The sequence below is a fragment of the Cyanistes caeruleus genome, chromosome 9, assembly GCF_971803275.1.
Source record: "Cyanistes caeruleus chromosome 9, bCyaCae1.hap1.1, whole genome shotgun sequence".
NCBI classification, from domain to species: domain Eukaryota; kingdom Metazoa; phylum Chordata; class Aves; order Passeriformes; family Paridae; genus Cyanistes; species Cyanistes caeruleus.
The window spans coordinates 34,747,091-34,762,817 of NC_141709.1; the positions used below are offsets into that span (position 1 = coordinate 34,747,091).

General features: G+C 37.0%; 1 protein-coding gene across 2 annotated transcripts in view; it reads right to left on the bottom strand.

Annotated features, from left to right (window-relative positions):
• SLC44A5 (solute carrier family 44 member 5) overlaps positions 1-15,727 on the bottom strand; it is a 63,621-nt gene extending 47,894 nt beyond the window's left edge. For both annotated transcript variants that reach the window (XM_023932222.2, XM_086841976.1), the window contains exons 1-3: positions 13,772-15,727; positions 11,397-11,687; positions 10,533-10,740 (exon numbers count right to left, since the gene is read on the bottom strand). In XM_023932222.2, coding sequence (XP_023787990.1) covers positions 10,533-10,539 — 7 coding nt within the window. In that variant the 5' untranslated portion in view covers positions 10,540-10,740; positions 11,397-11,687; positions 13,772-15,727. The remainder of the gene's footprint in view (positions 1-10,532; positions 10,741-11,396; positions 11,688-13,771) is intronic.

Sequence of the window (15,727 nt, forward strand, 5' to 3'; positions counted from 1 at the left end):
GAACCATTAGATACGCAGTGACAATTAAGAGCCTATATTAAGTGAGCTATATTGTGAGCCTATATTAATTACATCCAGTATTTTAACAGGCAGGCACATTTTCATTTATTTTCCCTTCAGTTCCGAGACTTCTGCCACTTACTGTAGGATGTGCTCAGTAGTCTTAGGAGTGTTAACAATGGCTCTGTGTCTGGAACAGTGAATATATTCTCAAAATTATAATACAGGCAGATGTAATTTAAGAATTTATTTGAGCAAATACAGTTGCTAAAAAAGGGTCAGAAGTCACCCTTTGTTCCAAGTTTTTTCACTTAATAAAAACAGACTTCCACTGTATTCTCTATTTTGTCTTCATAAAAGAAAATACTCTGGAATCAAAAACTTGCCTTTACACGAAGCCAAATGCATTCTTAGACAAAAGCACTGTGACTACTTATGTTTTCTGTTTCTACAGGCTTCTAGAAGAACAACACATTACACTAAGTTGGTCTCATCCTTTGAATCAAGTTTGATTCCCAGGACTGTTAGCAAATAAATAATCCAGTATTAGTTACAGGTTTTTATTCCTTAAAGGAACTTGTTGGCATTTCCAACATATACAATAAATGAGAGATTGTTACATGCTGATGCAGAAAACAATGTCTCCATACATTTTGTTATTAGGTGTTAAAACAAAGAAATTATGATTTGAATGGTGATCTGAAAACTGTTTGAATAATTTTGCACGTAAGAGGACTAAGTCTGAAAAATTTCACATTAGCTAGATATCTGTAAAAACTGATACACAGCGAGTCCTAAACCTGCACACATACTGACTTGCAGTGCTACTACCAAGCACTGCGCATTATAAGTCTTTCTAGGAAACAACCTGTTTCTGCAGAAGCAGGTGTCAAGTTAGTGTCTAAAGCACAGACCTGACTCAGATTCCCCCTCTGTTTCAACAGAAAAATATACAATATACTCATTGTATAAGACTAGATTTATTACAACTAGTTTGAAGATTTTCCAGTTTGTGATGGGTAACCTAACCCTAATTTGGAACTTCTGTTGCTGTTGGTGTATCAATTTAGAACAAAAAACAACTGAAAAGTATAATTCTAGATGTAAATCCACAGACACAGTGGCACAAATGACAGTCCTAAATGCTCAGTCTAGACTGAAATTATTATAGGACTAAAACCCATATGTATGAATCATTAAGTGTGTATCAGTTATATGTGGAATTAATGAAGATGTGATCACAAAAGATAAAATCATCTGAGAACGTTTCTACAGTGCTGCTTCTTGTTCAAAAGAAAGGATACTCAGTGATAACCCAGCCCAATATCTGCCTCGTTATAGGAATGGGCCATAGGCCTTCCTAGCATCTTAAGAAGTGTTCAGGATTCAAAAGCTGGGCATTTGGTTAAATACCGATGTTGGATCAGACCCTCACTGTTTTCTAAAAGGGAGTACATATTCTTACAGATTTTTCAGCAGCCCCAGAATATGACACACTTATGACAATAAATGGCATGAAAAGTGTATTCCAGCTGCTGGAGGGAGAGGAAGGAAAGAAGGAAGGAGAGAATCACAGTCCACTGTAGATGCAAACATTTAATGTGAATGTTTAACACATGAATATTTAACAGACTGACAAGTAACTTGTATAGAAGAAACATCTCAAAGACAAATCAAAAGCAGACCAAAACAGGAGGCAAAATATGATTTGGGGAATTTGGGGAGATTTTCAGAATACGTGTTGTTGTTAGCAACACTGAGAAAGCTTTTAAGAGAGTTGTGAAAAAATATGAGAAAATTGAAGCCATATGAATAAGAATTTGGTTTACTCTGATGAAAGATCAGAAAATACCTTCCCAGTCTCAGAAGCAGAACAAGCCTCACTTCCTTACAAAAAGTAAAAAACAAAATCCAAGCATTTTACAGTCCTACACTCAGCTTTATGCACTGCAGATACCTTAACATTTTGAGAATAACAGTAAGCAATAAAATCATAATGTATAAAAGAACTTGCTGACTGGAAGTTCTGGTACTATTTTCTCAGCTAAAAATGCTTAATGTTAGGCCCAGATGCCTAAAAGTTAATCTCTGGTTTAATCTCCAACTCATTCCTAGACACTGATGTCTTATATTTGATAAATATTAATAATCATGTAAATTATAACTGGAAATAGCTTCTGTTCTTGTATGTGATGAGGTTGTAATATCCCATAAAAATGTGAAATCCTAGGAACTGGAAGCAAATTTTGAAAATGGAGCCTTTAGCATTACAGATTTATTGCTGAATCAACTCCAGTGCTTTTTTCTTAGGGTTATCTGGCACTGAAAAGTATAGTCAAGAAATATCATGCTACTAATAAACAACTAATATATTGTTATATTGCTGTTATTATTGTTACATGTCCCCGGTAAAACCGCATTTTTTAAAGTGCTACACATGAACACCCAAGTTACTTACACTTTTCTCTGCAATGCATGAAGCCAGTTGCTAGTAAGTACACAGATACCAGAGGTGGAATGAAAACACCTAAGCCTAGCATTCAGCTATGAAGGTGCTGCTAACATGTATAGCCCTAAGGTTTCTGTGGCTAGTAACTCTGCTATCGGTGCCATGAAGAATTCTACTCTGTTCTTCCCAATGGTATTCTAAGCAAACACCCTCAGAACACATGTACTTGGAGCCAGTGCAGGTCACAGCACTCTTTCTATGGCTTTCAGATACTGTGCTTAAACTATGACTGAGCCTACAGAAGGCATTACCACAGGACACCTCATCTCTTCAGACTTTGAGCAAATTGCACATCAACAGAAATTTTATGGTGTGCAGCCTGAATTTGCCTTCTCCAGCGAGCCACCAGACCATAGTATTCATTCTGATGAACATCTGGTTGATGCAAACAAAAGGTATTGCAAAAAGTGTCAGTGTGTGGAGGGAAGATCTCATAGTGCATGCTCGTACTCTACTCTTTCCTTATGGTTCTGTTAATCCACTCATCTCTTTAAAGAACGGAAAGTGAGGAGAAAGACATTAAATCTGTATTATATTATGTATAAATGCAAAATATGTGACTTTATTATCAACACTCACTAAATATTCCAAATCTCTGGAGGAGCTAAAACACCCCAAACTATTAACTAGCAATTTTGCAACAATTGTATTTTACTTACTGTTTGCTTCCATGTGTGATCTGTGAGCATATACACACACAGATTTTAAATTTTAATTGGAAGGATTTTCTTCACTGTGACTCTAAAATGCAAGATTTTAACACTCCAGAGTGACATGTGTCCATATGTTATTGCATAATAACACTTTTTGTCACCTATATTTAGCTATCAGGCTACATCCTTTCCAGTTGAGCAGAAGTGACTGTTCTGTTAAGAGAGCAATACATTCATAATAGGGAGATCTTCATGGAATTCCTCTTGCTAAAAAATAAGTAGAACATGTTCAAGGATTCATAAATGCTATTTCCATAATTTGTGACCTCCAATGTTCTGGGTCCTGTAATCTGTTTCCTTCTGTTCTGTCAATGCCCTTCAACCCTCCTTTCCTAGTTCACATTCTTAAGTAATTCTCCATCCTGAATCCCAAATTATTCTCTCTTCTCTTCCTAACCACATTTTTATTACCATTCTGCTGCCATATATGAAATGGGATTGCCCCTGAATGACAGGTTTCCATTCTGTTCACCCTTAGAGATAAAAAACTTTATACGTTTTTAATGTGGAAAACTGGTCCAAAATCCTAAATCTTAACTGCCTAAGAAAGGATGTAAAGACCAACCAAATAAAGGGACTACTGCATACAAAATCTGTTCTCTATACCTTAGAATGCTTAGCACTAATTAAGTATCTCAGTGAGCAGTAATATTTGTCTGGTCTCCCCTGAATTGGTGTCATTTACACTGCACCATCGCCCATTAAAAAAATATCAGCTCTTCATGTCCCCTAAAATATTTTGCCAGTCAAAAGGCAATCTGTTTGGAAGCCTACCACAGAAAATAACTGTGAAGAGTGAAATTCCAACATTCTAACATTCCAACAATATTGTAAATTATGTAAGGTAACCAAATACTAATTTGAAAAAAAGAGATGTTTTGTAGAAACAACCCTGTGTTGACAGAGAGATTAATAAAAGGAAATGCCAAAAAAAGGACTGTTTATGATACAAGGAGAAAAATACTCATTTTGATTTACATTCCTTTCCTGGGTATAATTCAGCATTACAAATTTGAAAGTTGAGATTCTAAATCTTGCAAATCTTTTTTAACTTGCTCAATTAAAAAGACAGGTATATCTATGGGTTCCATAGGAAAGGGCCTAGGTTAAGTCTTTCCTGTAAGCTGAATGAGACTTGAACTAGTCTGAAATAACAACTCAGAAACTTCATCTTTCTCTAGTGCTTCTAAATAGTATCTTCTCATTTGTTTTTCTATAAGACAGATGGAGTTCTTAAAGAGCAACCTAAATTTGTGTGGCAATTACTACAGAAATTCCAAGAAAAGCTGCAAACATATGCACTGAAAATAGCAAGAAATCTTGAATTTCTCTCCTGTTTTAAGCAGTAGACCTTATGCTAGAGAAACTGATGCCAAATATAAGTATCAGAAATTTTTTGACTGTCCTTTTACTATTTTCTGGAAGGTCTTCTCTCCTCTAGTAACCCAGTTTGGGCTCGCCTAAGGTGAAGAGACAGATCTATAAAGTGAACGAGGGGTGTAAAAAAAATGTAAAGAAGGCTTAAGGGATCCGATTACAAGCAGACCACATGGACAGTAATTTAAAAGTTGAGATCACTGTCAGTAAGCCAAGAGGAAAACAGGACTAGTTTACAGATACACTTACCTAGTGGGAGAGGCTTGGTTTCCAAACCCAGAGTACAGAAAAAAACCAACAAAACAAACAAAAAACAAAACAAAAAAGACCACCAAAAACCCAATAAAAGCCAACACACACAAAAAAACCCAAACCAACCAACACCTTATTCAGGACCTTCCCTGGCCTCTTAGCCTGAGCATCCTCATACACGAACCACTCTGTTGAGATTTTTACAGCAGTAGAGCTTTTCTGAATGTTTGCCTATTCAGAATCCCCAATCACCTAAATAAGACTTATGGTAGTGCTAAGAAAATATGTGGTCTGTACAATAGCAGTGTCTTTTTTTTTTCTGAGTGCTGCTTCCAGGATGGCAGGATTGTGAGGTTTTTTTCTTTGGTTGGGTATTAAAATAGGACTGATCAAATGTTTTAGAATGCTAATGTTTTCTGCTTCTCAGACTTATTTCCCTGTCAATGCAGCAACAGCAAGTATTTGTTCTTCAGTTTAAAGGACACAATACCAGATGTCCATCTAAACTGCAATTAGTGGGGCTTGATAATGATTAAGTGGAATAAGAGAAATCCTCTGGAGAGAAAAAAAAGAAGGAATGAAAAAAATAAAGTGGAAAGCAAGTGGAAATGGAAATAATCAGATAAGCAAGGGAAACAGGAACAAGATGATGCAGAGGGGTAAATTGAAGAACAGGCTGTAGTGTAAGTGTGGGAGAGTTTATAAGATTGATCAGGTATCCAAGAACAGCAGCAAATTATCCATACATCCTTTACAAAAGACAAGCCCACTACAAGTTGTATTTAATAGGCAACCTAAAGGCATTAAGTTAAAATTGGACTTCGGTTATGCTGACAGCTGCAAAATGGAATAAACTATTCAAAAAATCAATTTCTGAATCAAAATTTTGAATCTAAAGCGCAGCAATTTTGTAATTTAGAACACTGTGAACTGAAAGACGTTTGAATGCTAGCATGCTTTCAAGATACAATTCATATTATGACTTATAAAGAGTTGTTTCTTGAATCTTAACTATCAGCAATAATTTCTTTTAATGCACCAAAACATTTTCTAACTACCAGTACACTCCCATCCACTGAATCCATTTACATCAAGCTATAACTGTAGCAAACTGTGTGGAAATGATAATTTAATAGTTACAATATGTTTTTACTTGATTTTGATTTCTGGATAATACATTAATTAAATGATTCCTGAATGTTTACAACAAAGACAGAACCCTAAAGACAATGAGCATGTACTGGTAAAATGCAGAATGAGATGACAGTACATATATATCCTGAATGCTTTAGGAAATGCAATACGGAATTTGACTGAAGGACAAATTAACAGACAAAATGAAGGCTAACAAATGGTTTTCTTCTTAGAATAGCTTTTGTGAAAGATCTCAATCAGTAAACCTAATCAAAGCTTATTTAAAAACTGAAAGGATTAATATAGATTAAATGGGACAAGTTGGGAATACTAGGACACGAAGACTGACCTTCTAGTCTCGTGCTAGAAGGATGTTCCAAATTACTGTTGTATTCTAAGGATGGAAGCCAATGTTTTTAAATCCCAGGCTTTTTTAGATATGCCAGTAATTACCCTCAGTCTCTCTTCCTGCTTCACTACGGGCTAGGAAAAAAAAAGTAAAAAATTGCTTGAGTTGTGGATTACTGCCCTAAAAATCTGAAAATTAAATCAGTTTGCCAGTGACTCTGTAGTCTTGCAAAACACTTCTAACTACGTGCTTGCCGATTATTTTATGCCAAGACATGGTCCCCCTTTCCCTCACTGTGATTTGGATACCTATGCTGCTAAGCCCTACTTTGTTATACAGCTTGTGCTGGAACACTGGAGCAACCATCTGTCTTCACAGAACATATAAAAGCCATCATTCAGACTTAAGGAAAAAAAAAGATGGCAGTGGATTGGCCCCCCACCCTTTTAATACTTCCCACCCACAAGAGAATTCGAGCAAAAAACTGTCCCACAGTGCACATTCCATCCTACTGGTATTCCCAGAATAGAAGTGTTTCCATTGTTTGGCACAGTGCAGCACCAGGAATAAAGACATCAAGCCAAACAGAGCTTGCGTTAGGTACTAAGACGTATTATTTCTGGATACTCTGACATTCTGTCACAATATCAATACAATTGCATTTACAATTGCTTTGAGTGCTACTGGGAAATGGTCCTGAAGCATGAGCAACTTCTCACACATTCCGCAAGTCTCCCATCTTGAGCAACACACAAGTCATTAACAAACAAGAGGCTTCCTTTACCAAATAAACATTTCCTCATATTTTTCTAATGTGATAGTACATGGTCACATTCTTCTTATTTAGTACTTCCAGAAGAAGACCTTCTCATGGCCAAAATGTCTTTTATTACAGATGTAGCACATTAACTCAGCAGAAGATTTGGAAAAGATTTGCAAACAACTTTCAGCTGTATTGAAAATCTGCTGCAAAGCGCTTTCTACCTAGTTCTATGAAAGCTGAAAAACAAATGAACAAAATCACCTCCAACAACCTCTTGATCAATGTTTATCACTACTGAGGTATTGCCAAAAAAAGGGGCAGGTTTTCTACAGGGGCCCATCATGCATTACAGAGGATTCACAGCTGGAAGTCAAGTACAAACTCCTCCTGAGAGAAATCTTGTGTTCTAAATATGATTATGTTTTGGAAATCTGCAATTACCTTTAGAAAAATGTTCTGACGGTGAAATATGCTGCAAATGTAACACAGAGGAAAGTTTCAGATTCCTTGCTTTTTGCTCATATCTATTTTGCAGAATGGAAACCAACAGAGTGAGATAGGAAAGAAAAAATCACAAAATTCCTCTAAAACAGAGGACAACAATGAAGAAGCATGTGATAAATTAAAACTGCATTTTGTAACAAAAAGACAGATTGACAGAACAGAAAGACCCAGACAATAATGAAAGACAAAGCAGATAGTCCAGATGCCAGACACATAGATGCCTGTAATGACAACAGCTACAGTACAAGAACTTGACACCTGTACTAATCATTTGCATCACCTTTATCCTTGCAGGGATGCAACCTCACAATTATTTAGAAGCATCTACATTAGTAACATTAGCAGCATTTGGTTGAGGGATTGTGTCAAATGGGCAGGAGGAAACTGTGAGTAACTACAGTGTAACTTACCACAGCTTTTGTAGTGCAGCCAAAGCAGCAGAGAAAAACAATATGTAGCTGTCATCAAATGTAACATAGCCCAAAAAAATGTAAGTAACATAGTTTAATCTTCTAATCAAATATTTAGCTTGCATCTATCTTTGAAAAAGAAAAGGTAAGGACATGGGTAAAGAGTAAACCAATTCCAGTGTTAAGTGGAAATCATGTGCAAGACCATAGCAAGGGAATGAAGACACATATGGCTTTGCCTTTTATTACACTAATCATGACTGATATCAAAGTTAAAATGCCCTAACATCAGGAAAACATGTTTTAAGATAGTGCCCAGCCAGCTAGGGTTTGCAAGTGCTCATCAGGTCTTCTTGAGAGGATGAGCAGACAGGCCAAGACAGCGCAAGCACGTTCGAAAGATCAGATAAACCACAGCTATACAGACCATAGTCCTACCCTTCCACAGGTGCTCCAGAAAGGCTCTTGGGATCACACAGCGAGAACAGAATCCACCTCCTCTTTCAGTTTCATTTATTATGCAGGCTACAAGCAGAATTTCACCCATAAACAAGAGAATCTTTCCAAATGCATAGCAGTCTGTGTTAAGGACCACTGTCATTCAGTTGCCCTTGTTTGGTTGGGCAACTACAACTTATTATTTTAAAGGCAAAATCAATACAGGCAAATTCAACACTTTAAAGCAAATTCACTGCAGGATGCCTTTTAAAGATAATCTTTGGTACAGACATGAAACTGTGATACTTTGATACTACGACTAGTCAAATCTAATGAACTTTAATTCCCATGTTGAATGTAATATTATCGTTAACCGATCCCACTAACTGAACAACAGCTTCAAACAAGTCAAAAAACAGGTGACCAAAAATACATTAATTGACCATTCACATCCCTCAGGAGTCACTCTGTGGGGAAAAAAAACAACTTCCCTACATTGTTCCTTTACCATGCCACCCTCTCTCACTACATTTTTCTTACACCCTTGAGTGAGACAGAGCATAAATAAACATTTGTAGGCTTTCTCATGTATCTTATTCTAACAGTGTACGTAACAGGGAAGAGTCTTGGAAAAAAGCTCTTGGCAGTTGGGGGGTTTATTTTTTTCTGCTTGCAGAGCCACATTTCCACGTGTACTATACAACTTAACTGATAGTCATTGGCATAGAATTCTAGTGCGCTTGTTTATTTGTTTACCATCCCCACTTACAGATTCACTTGATTTGGAGTTACTTTCACTTTGTTAAGAAACTTTCACTGATTTCTCTTCCTATTCTACTTGTCAGTATCCCAAACCACTACCTACAGATTTCTGATTCCCTCAGTTGAAAGGAAAACCTTTCATTATAAAAGGATTAGAAGAAAAAGCCAAGTTTGCAGTAGCTGAGCTCTCTTTATTATCTTCTCTACAATTCCAAAATAAGATTCCAGACAGCTGCCAATATGGTTGTTTTCCCTCAGACTGGAGATCAAAATGGTAGCTAACCTCAGTTTTGTGGACTGGTGTTACACGGCTCTTGCCACAACACTTAAGTCATTTGTGAAGACTCTATCAGCATAAATTAGCAATGAACTGCTCTGCATGAACTGAATAACTAGAAATACAATATAATGTAACATTATGTTACTTGCTTTCCAAATGAAATTATGTATTCCTAGTCATAATAATTCTGTTAGAAATATATATGTCCATATTATATACATATTCACTTAAATACACACACACACACCCCTATATACATATGTATGAAAGAACTTTATTAGCTTAAAAAACCTACACAAACCTTTAAATTACTTATGGGGGTAAATATTATAAAGTTCAAGAGTATTGGTCACAGGGCACATCATTTCCCTGTTAGCAGTTGCCTAGATGCTAGCACAGATATTGCACTGTACTGAAACCAACAAAAAGGCGTATTCACAGATGCAGCTCATTGCCTTTTGTCTGACAGAATAAAGCAACAGTACAGAATTTATCATTCTACTGGGGGTGGGGGATGGGGGAAGACCAGAGGGGGATGTAAAAATAAATGCTCTATTTTGCTACACTTAGCCAGTTTTTATCAACCTGATCATATCCAAGAAATTATAACTCTTTAGAAAAATAACAATGATGAAAAACCCAGATAATTTTAATGTAATATCCACTACAAATAATCCTTTATAATAAATACCAGAGGTATTATTTTGCATATTCATTTATTTCAAAGTACACTGATTATAAAGGATACTAATTCAGCTACCAAATTTCACAGCACATCAGCTTGTACGAGTCTAGATCATCTGCATGCAATAGATACTCACTTTCTTCTATATACAATGAGCTGTGGAGAAGAGATAATTATGTGGTATACCAGCCCACTCATGTTAGATCTTCTCTTTCAGGTGAAACATACTCCTGAAGTACAAATGGGTTCCCGCCCTCATCGCATCACAAGTACATACTAAATCATATATTTTAACAGATATCTACTGGTTAAAAGTAGGCTCAAGCATGGAACTTCCTGCTGGAGAAGTAACCCACCAAACATCTTTTAGGAACCGTAATCAGTGGCCTCTTTAGGGAGAGGATGGCTCTAGGCAAAACTTCCTTTTCTTGGCAGTTGTCAGAGGTCAATCAAAGACACCACTCCAGGTTTTAGTAAAACAGAAGACCTTTGACTTCAAAGTGACTGCTCAACAGAGTGCCTTCAAGGAGTACAGTCACTTGCTGCAAATTTCTTCAGCAGAACCTAAGAGGGAAAGGATGATTTCATTTATGTGGAATGAGGCTGGAAAAATGTAAATATCCCTTAGCTAGAAGGAACAGCCAGATGTATCCCATCTTTGCCCATGAAAAGTTGTCCATATTTTGGATGGGCATGTGGACAGCATCGAATTTCTACATTAGCAGTAGACACTGTGGAATTACGCTACAAGTGAAAGAGATTCCCTCCTGGCTACTTTTATTTCTGGGTGCTTATAGCATCCCGGCTGCTGCAAAGTGCCACAGCAGATGAATGGGATAAGAAAAAACTCTTGATGTTGCATATGGATTGCAGCTCTATTATTCGGAATGGCAGGTATAAAGCTATTTATAGCTATACCTGGAGAGAAGTGAATTCCAGAGACTGGAATTCCAGTATCACAAAAACTTGGTACCAACAAATTTAGACTGAATAATAGGAAAAGGAAAGAAAAAAGCTGAAACATTCACACAAAGTTTAAGTTGCACGGATCTTTTGTCCAAAATTATACTCAGTCACTGTTGGGATCTGTCGCCTAAGAATACTTAGATATCTAAGACATCAACTTAACTCTAACAGCTGCCAGGCATTTATTCCCTGTAGTCCTAGCAAAAAATAAAACACGGGTTTATTATAAACTTTTTTCCCCCATAGTTACTTACTAGACTGGTCACCACTTTCCCGCACCATCTTCATGGATTTGAGTCCTGTGTATCACACCACCTCCCAAGTGCTCACAGAAAATAAAGTTGGAAAGAACTTTGAAATGTTATTCAGTTAGTCTACTTCCAGGATTTCTTCAGTACTTCTTCACTGTTTTCTCAACCTCTGACTGAAGCACTTTCTTCTATGTCCCAAATGAATCAGAACAAGTTCCACATATGGAAATCTATATGTCCAGGTTCACTTATATGTTGCACAGTGCACAGACATCCCATTTTCCTTAGCCTTCGCTGTAACAAAGTAAGGTTGTTAATAAATTTGGGTATTTATCTTCCCTGTATTAAACAAATCAGAGTTTTATTTCATGAAACACATCTTGTTCCTAACCTCACAGGAAAGCTCTTTCACTTATGTGCTTTAATAGTCCTAAGCTAATGTAATATACACTATCCTGCTAGATGCTTCTGTATTATTTTATTAGATTATTAGACACTAATGGCACACTGACTCTCTGATGTAATACCCAGATGCTAAGGAATTGCGTTAGCAGATTTTGTAAATCTGACTGCCTCTGAGCCCGATACTAGCAACAGGAAACACAAATAAACACAGTTAAACAACTGTGAATCTGACATGCCTTTACACTTCAGCAGTGAATTCAGAGCAAACAGATTTTCTCATATCAAGTGAAGATCAATTACTGAGTTACTAAATCACCTCCACATTTCTGTGTGTTTAACTGTAACAGCATTTTTATCTCTGACCAGAAGAAAATTGTGGCCAAAATATTTTATTTTTGCTTATTATGTAACAGTAACAACCAATTACCCTGTCCAGAATGAGATATTTATGACTCTAATATAAGGATACGGCGTAGAGAAGTACAGGCCTGGTACAATAGGAGAGACTTTCAGAAGCAGAGATGCAAGATTGGATGATGATATACTATACATGCTTGGGATGGTAGTAGAGAGAATTTCCCCTCAACTATGTATTAGTATCCTGCTTGTTAAAAGATACAACGAAGTTTAACTAGTCAACAAGAAGTCTAGCTTATTAAACTCTTTCTAGATAATGTTCAGTGACAGTTATACGTAACTCATTCAATAGTGTATAACTATGCATAACAGTTCCATTAATCTCCTTACTTATAGATGTTCTGATTGTATCATCCTTGTCCATGGCTGAGCCAATACCTTACTACCAAGAATGGCTCAGCTTAAGTCAGTAAGTTAAAAGATGTGCAACACTCAAATGCTAAAGGATAACAAATGTAGAACCTTTATACTTTCAGATACTCTAGAATCTTAACTGGACTGGAAAATGCAGTAATTAATTTGTCTCATGAAAGAGCCACTTTCAAAGACGTGCTAGACCACTAGGTGAAGAAAAATTGTATTACCTAAATCCTACCAGTTTTATTTGCTATACTGACCAAACCATCTCTGGTATGCAGTACTCTTCCTATTTTCACAGAATCACAAAATGGTTTGGGTTGGAAGGGATCTGAGAGCTCATCTCATTCCTACCCTATGCCATGGGCATGGACACCTTCCACTAGACCAGGTTTTTCAGAGTCCCATTCTGCCTGGACTTAGACACTTAGATGGTATAGCCACAGCTTCACTGGGCAACCTGTTTCAGCACCTGATTACCCTTGTGATAAAAAATTTCTTCCTTATGTTCAACCAAAATCCTCTTTCAGTTAAAAAACATTGCCCCTTGTCCTGTCAATAGAAACCTTGGAGGAAACAAAAAGGGAAAAAAAACCAAAACCAAAACAAAACAACACCAAAAAAAAACCCCAAAAACCCCAGAGGGGTTAAAAAAAAAAATGAAATATTTCTCCATCTTTCTTACAAATCCCCTTTATACATAACAAAAAGCTGAAAATTTTCAACTCTTTTGGCCTTTCCTCATAGGAAGGTGCTTCAGCCTGCTAATCATCTTTGTGGCCCTCCTATGGATCTGCTCCAAGATCCCTGTATTGTTTGTGTTGGAAACGCTGGAGACAGATGCAGTACCTTCAGTGGGAGTCTCACTAGAGTGGAGTAGAGGGGCAGAATAACCTCCCTCAACCTGGTGTCCCACTTCTTTTCACGCAGCCCAGGACACAACTCGCTTTTTGGGTTGCAGATGCACACTGCCAGGCCACAGTCACTTTTTCATCCATCAGTACCTCAAGTCCTTCTTCTGCAGCATTGCTCTCAAATCGTTCATCCCCCAGCTTGTGCTGATAATGGGGATCACCTAACCCAGGTGCAGGACCTTGTACTTGGATTTGCTTGACTTCAAGCAGCCTGCAGATCCTCAAGCCTGTCATGGCCCCCTGAATGGCATCCCTTCCTTTTACTGTATCAATGGAACCACTCACCTTGGTGTCATCTGCAGCTGTGCTGAGGGTGCACTTGACCTTGTTTATTTCGTTGATGTACGTACTAATAGCACCGGTTTCAGTACAAACACCACTCATTACTGGTTCCCACTTGGATACTAAACCACTGACTGTAACTCTTGGGAGAAGGATGTTGTGGAGGACATTACCACAGAACCAGACAAAAAATGAGGCAGTATGCTGAAAGTTTTCACTCAAAAAGACCTGTCTGCAGTGAAAAACAACAGGGAAGATATTACAAAATGTTTAAAATTCTTTCTCTGTTTTTCTGCACAGCCTCACAAATTTATTCCACAGTGAATTGCTTTATTTAAAACTAGGATGTTGGCAAAATCAGGCGTGTCTGAAGCTCTGTAACCAGGTTCAGCAGATCTGCTCAAAAAGTAAATGATTTATCCCACCTAAAACATGCACTGTAAAGCGTAGATGAAGTGGACCCAATTTATGGCAGAGAAGAAAGCCATCTGAATCTGCATTTCATTACTTCCAACACTTCTGAGTACATTAAATTGTTAATAAAATATTAAATAGTTTCCTTTTTAAAATGAACCTACCCCACTGGTATGAAATTTGAACCTCAGAAGGCAAAATGAATTACATACCACACGCAGAAGAATTTACCAGCAGGACCTAGAGAAGATTTATCTGCAGTAGTGTCACAGCCAATAGCTTCCACATCGTATGACACTGCTGTGGCTAAATAGCCTATTTTCCTCAGTTTGAGGAAGCCCTTCCTGCGTGGCACATATGCATAACTGGAGGAAATTAGGAATGGTAAATACAGGTCAAGTGACAAGAATGACATCTTGATATTAAGTGTCACCGTTCCTCAAAAGCTCTCCCAAGTGAAACAGAACTTCCCCAACTTGGGAACATAAACAAATAGAATTCTTCTTAGGAGAAACCTAACATGATCACTTCACAGCAGTAACTAGGAAATCACAATTATAAAATCAAGTTTTGGTTGCATTCGTTACTGGCAAAAGAAATCACAGGTGAGTAGTTCTTCCTAGAGAAGTTCTAAACACGCAGATATAAAAAAGCTAGATGAATTTGAGTTAGAAATAATAAATTGGGCCTTCTCAATGTTTCTTAAAATAGTGATAAAAGTTTTTGTTAAAAATGTTATCATCCCTTTGGCCTTCAGTGTAATGGAACTACAGTTCACTGCTATGGGAAACTGATTATGGGACAATCACTGATTCTACAATGAAGTAAAAAGTAATTTCAACATTCAACAGTCACATGATGGCATTTAATACTGCAGTCCTAGAAAGAAAAGTACTGCTTCCCTTAAAAAATAAAGACCCAAATCATAAACCATGCACTTGACTAACCTCTTCTAAAGAATCAGACTGATGACACAAGTTTAAAAAATTTGAGAAGAATTTGCCTTTGTCATTCATAAATGCTGTGAGGAATCCTTGAGATTCCAAGGAAAGAAATTTAGGGCATCTATTCCTCTGAAAAATATACCTGCAGGCTAATAAATAACCAGTTGCTAGCAAAGACAACAAAGTCAAGAGAGTAACTATTACAGCAACCTAATTTAAAAGACAAACCATATTACATATGCTCAATTTGAAAATACAGCACTTTCCGTTTTATAAGTCCTTATCATTATGCGATCTAACAAGAGAAAGAACCTTGCTTCCCAACACAAGAGTAATTGCTCAGGATTTCTGCAAATGTAGTACCACAACAAACATTACCACTATTAATATCTATACATGTAAATGAACTAAAAGGAAGTAAGCACATTGATGAAACAGCTCAAATAGCAAAAATTCTACAATTCTTCAGAACACTGCCTCCCTAAAGGTGAATAAAAAGATTCACCCTTTCTTACCCATCTAACATGCTTTCAAAATGAAGTTTAAAAGACTACTGAATTACGACAGTAAAACACTCGGTATTGCTCATCATGACTTTACT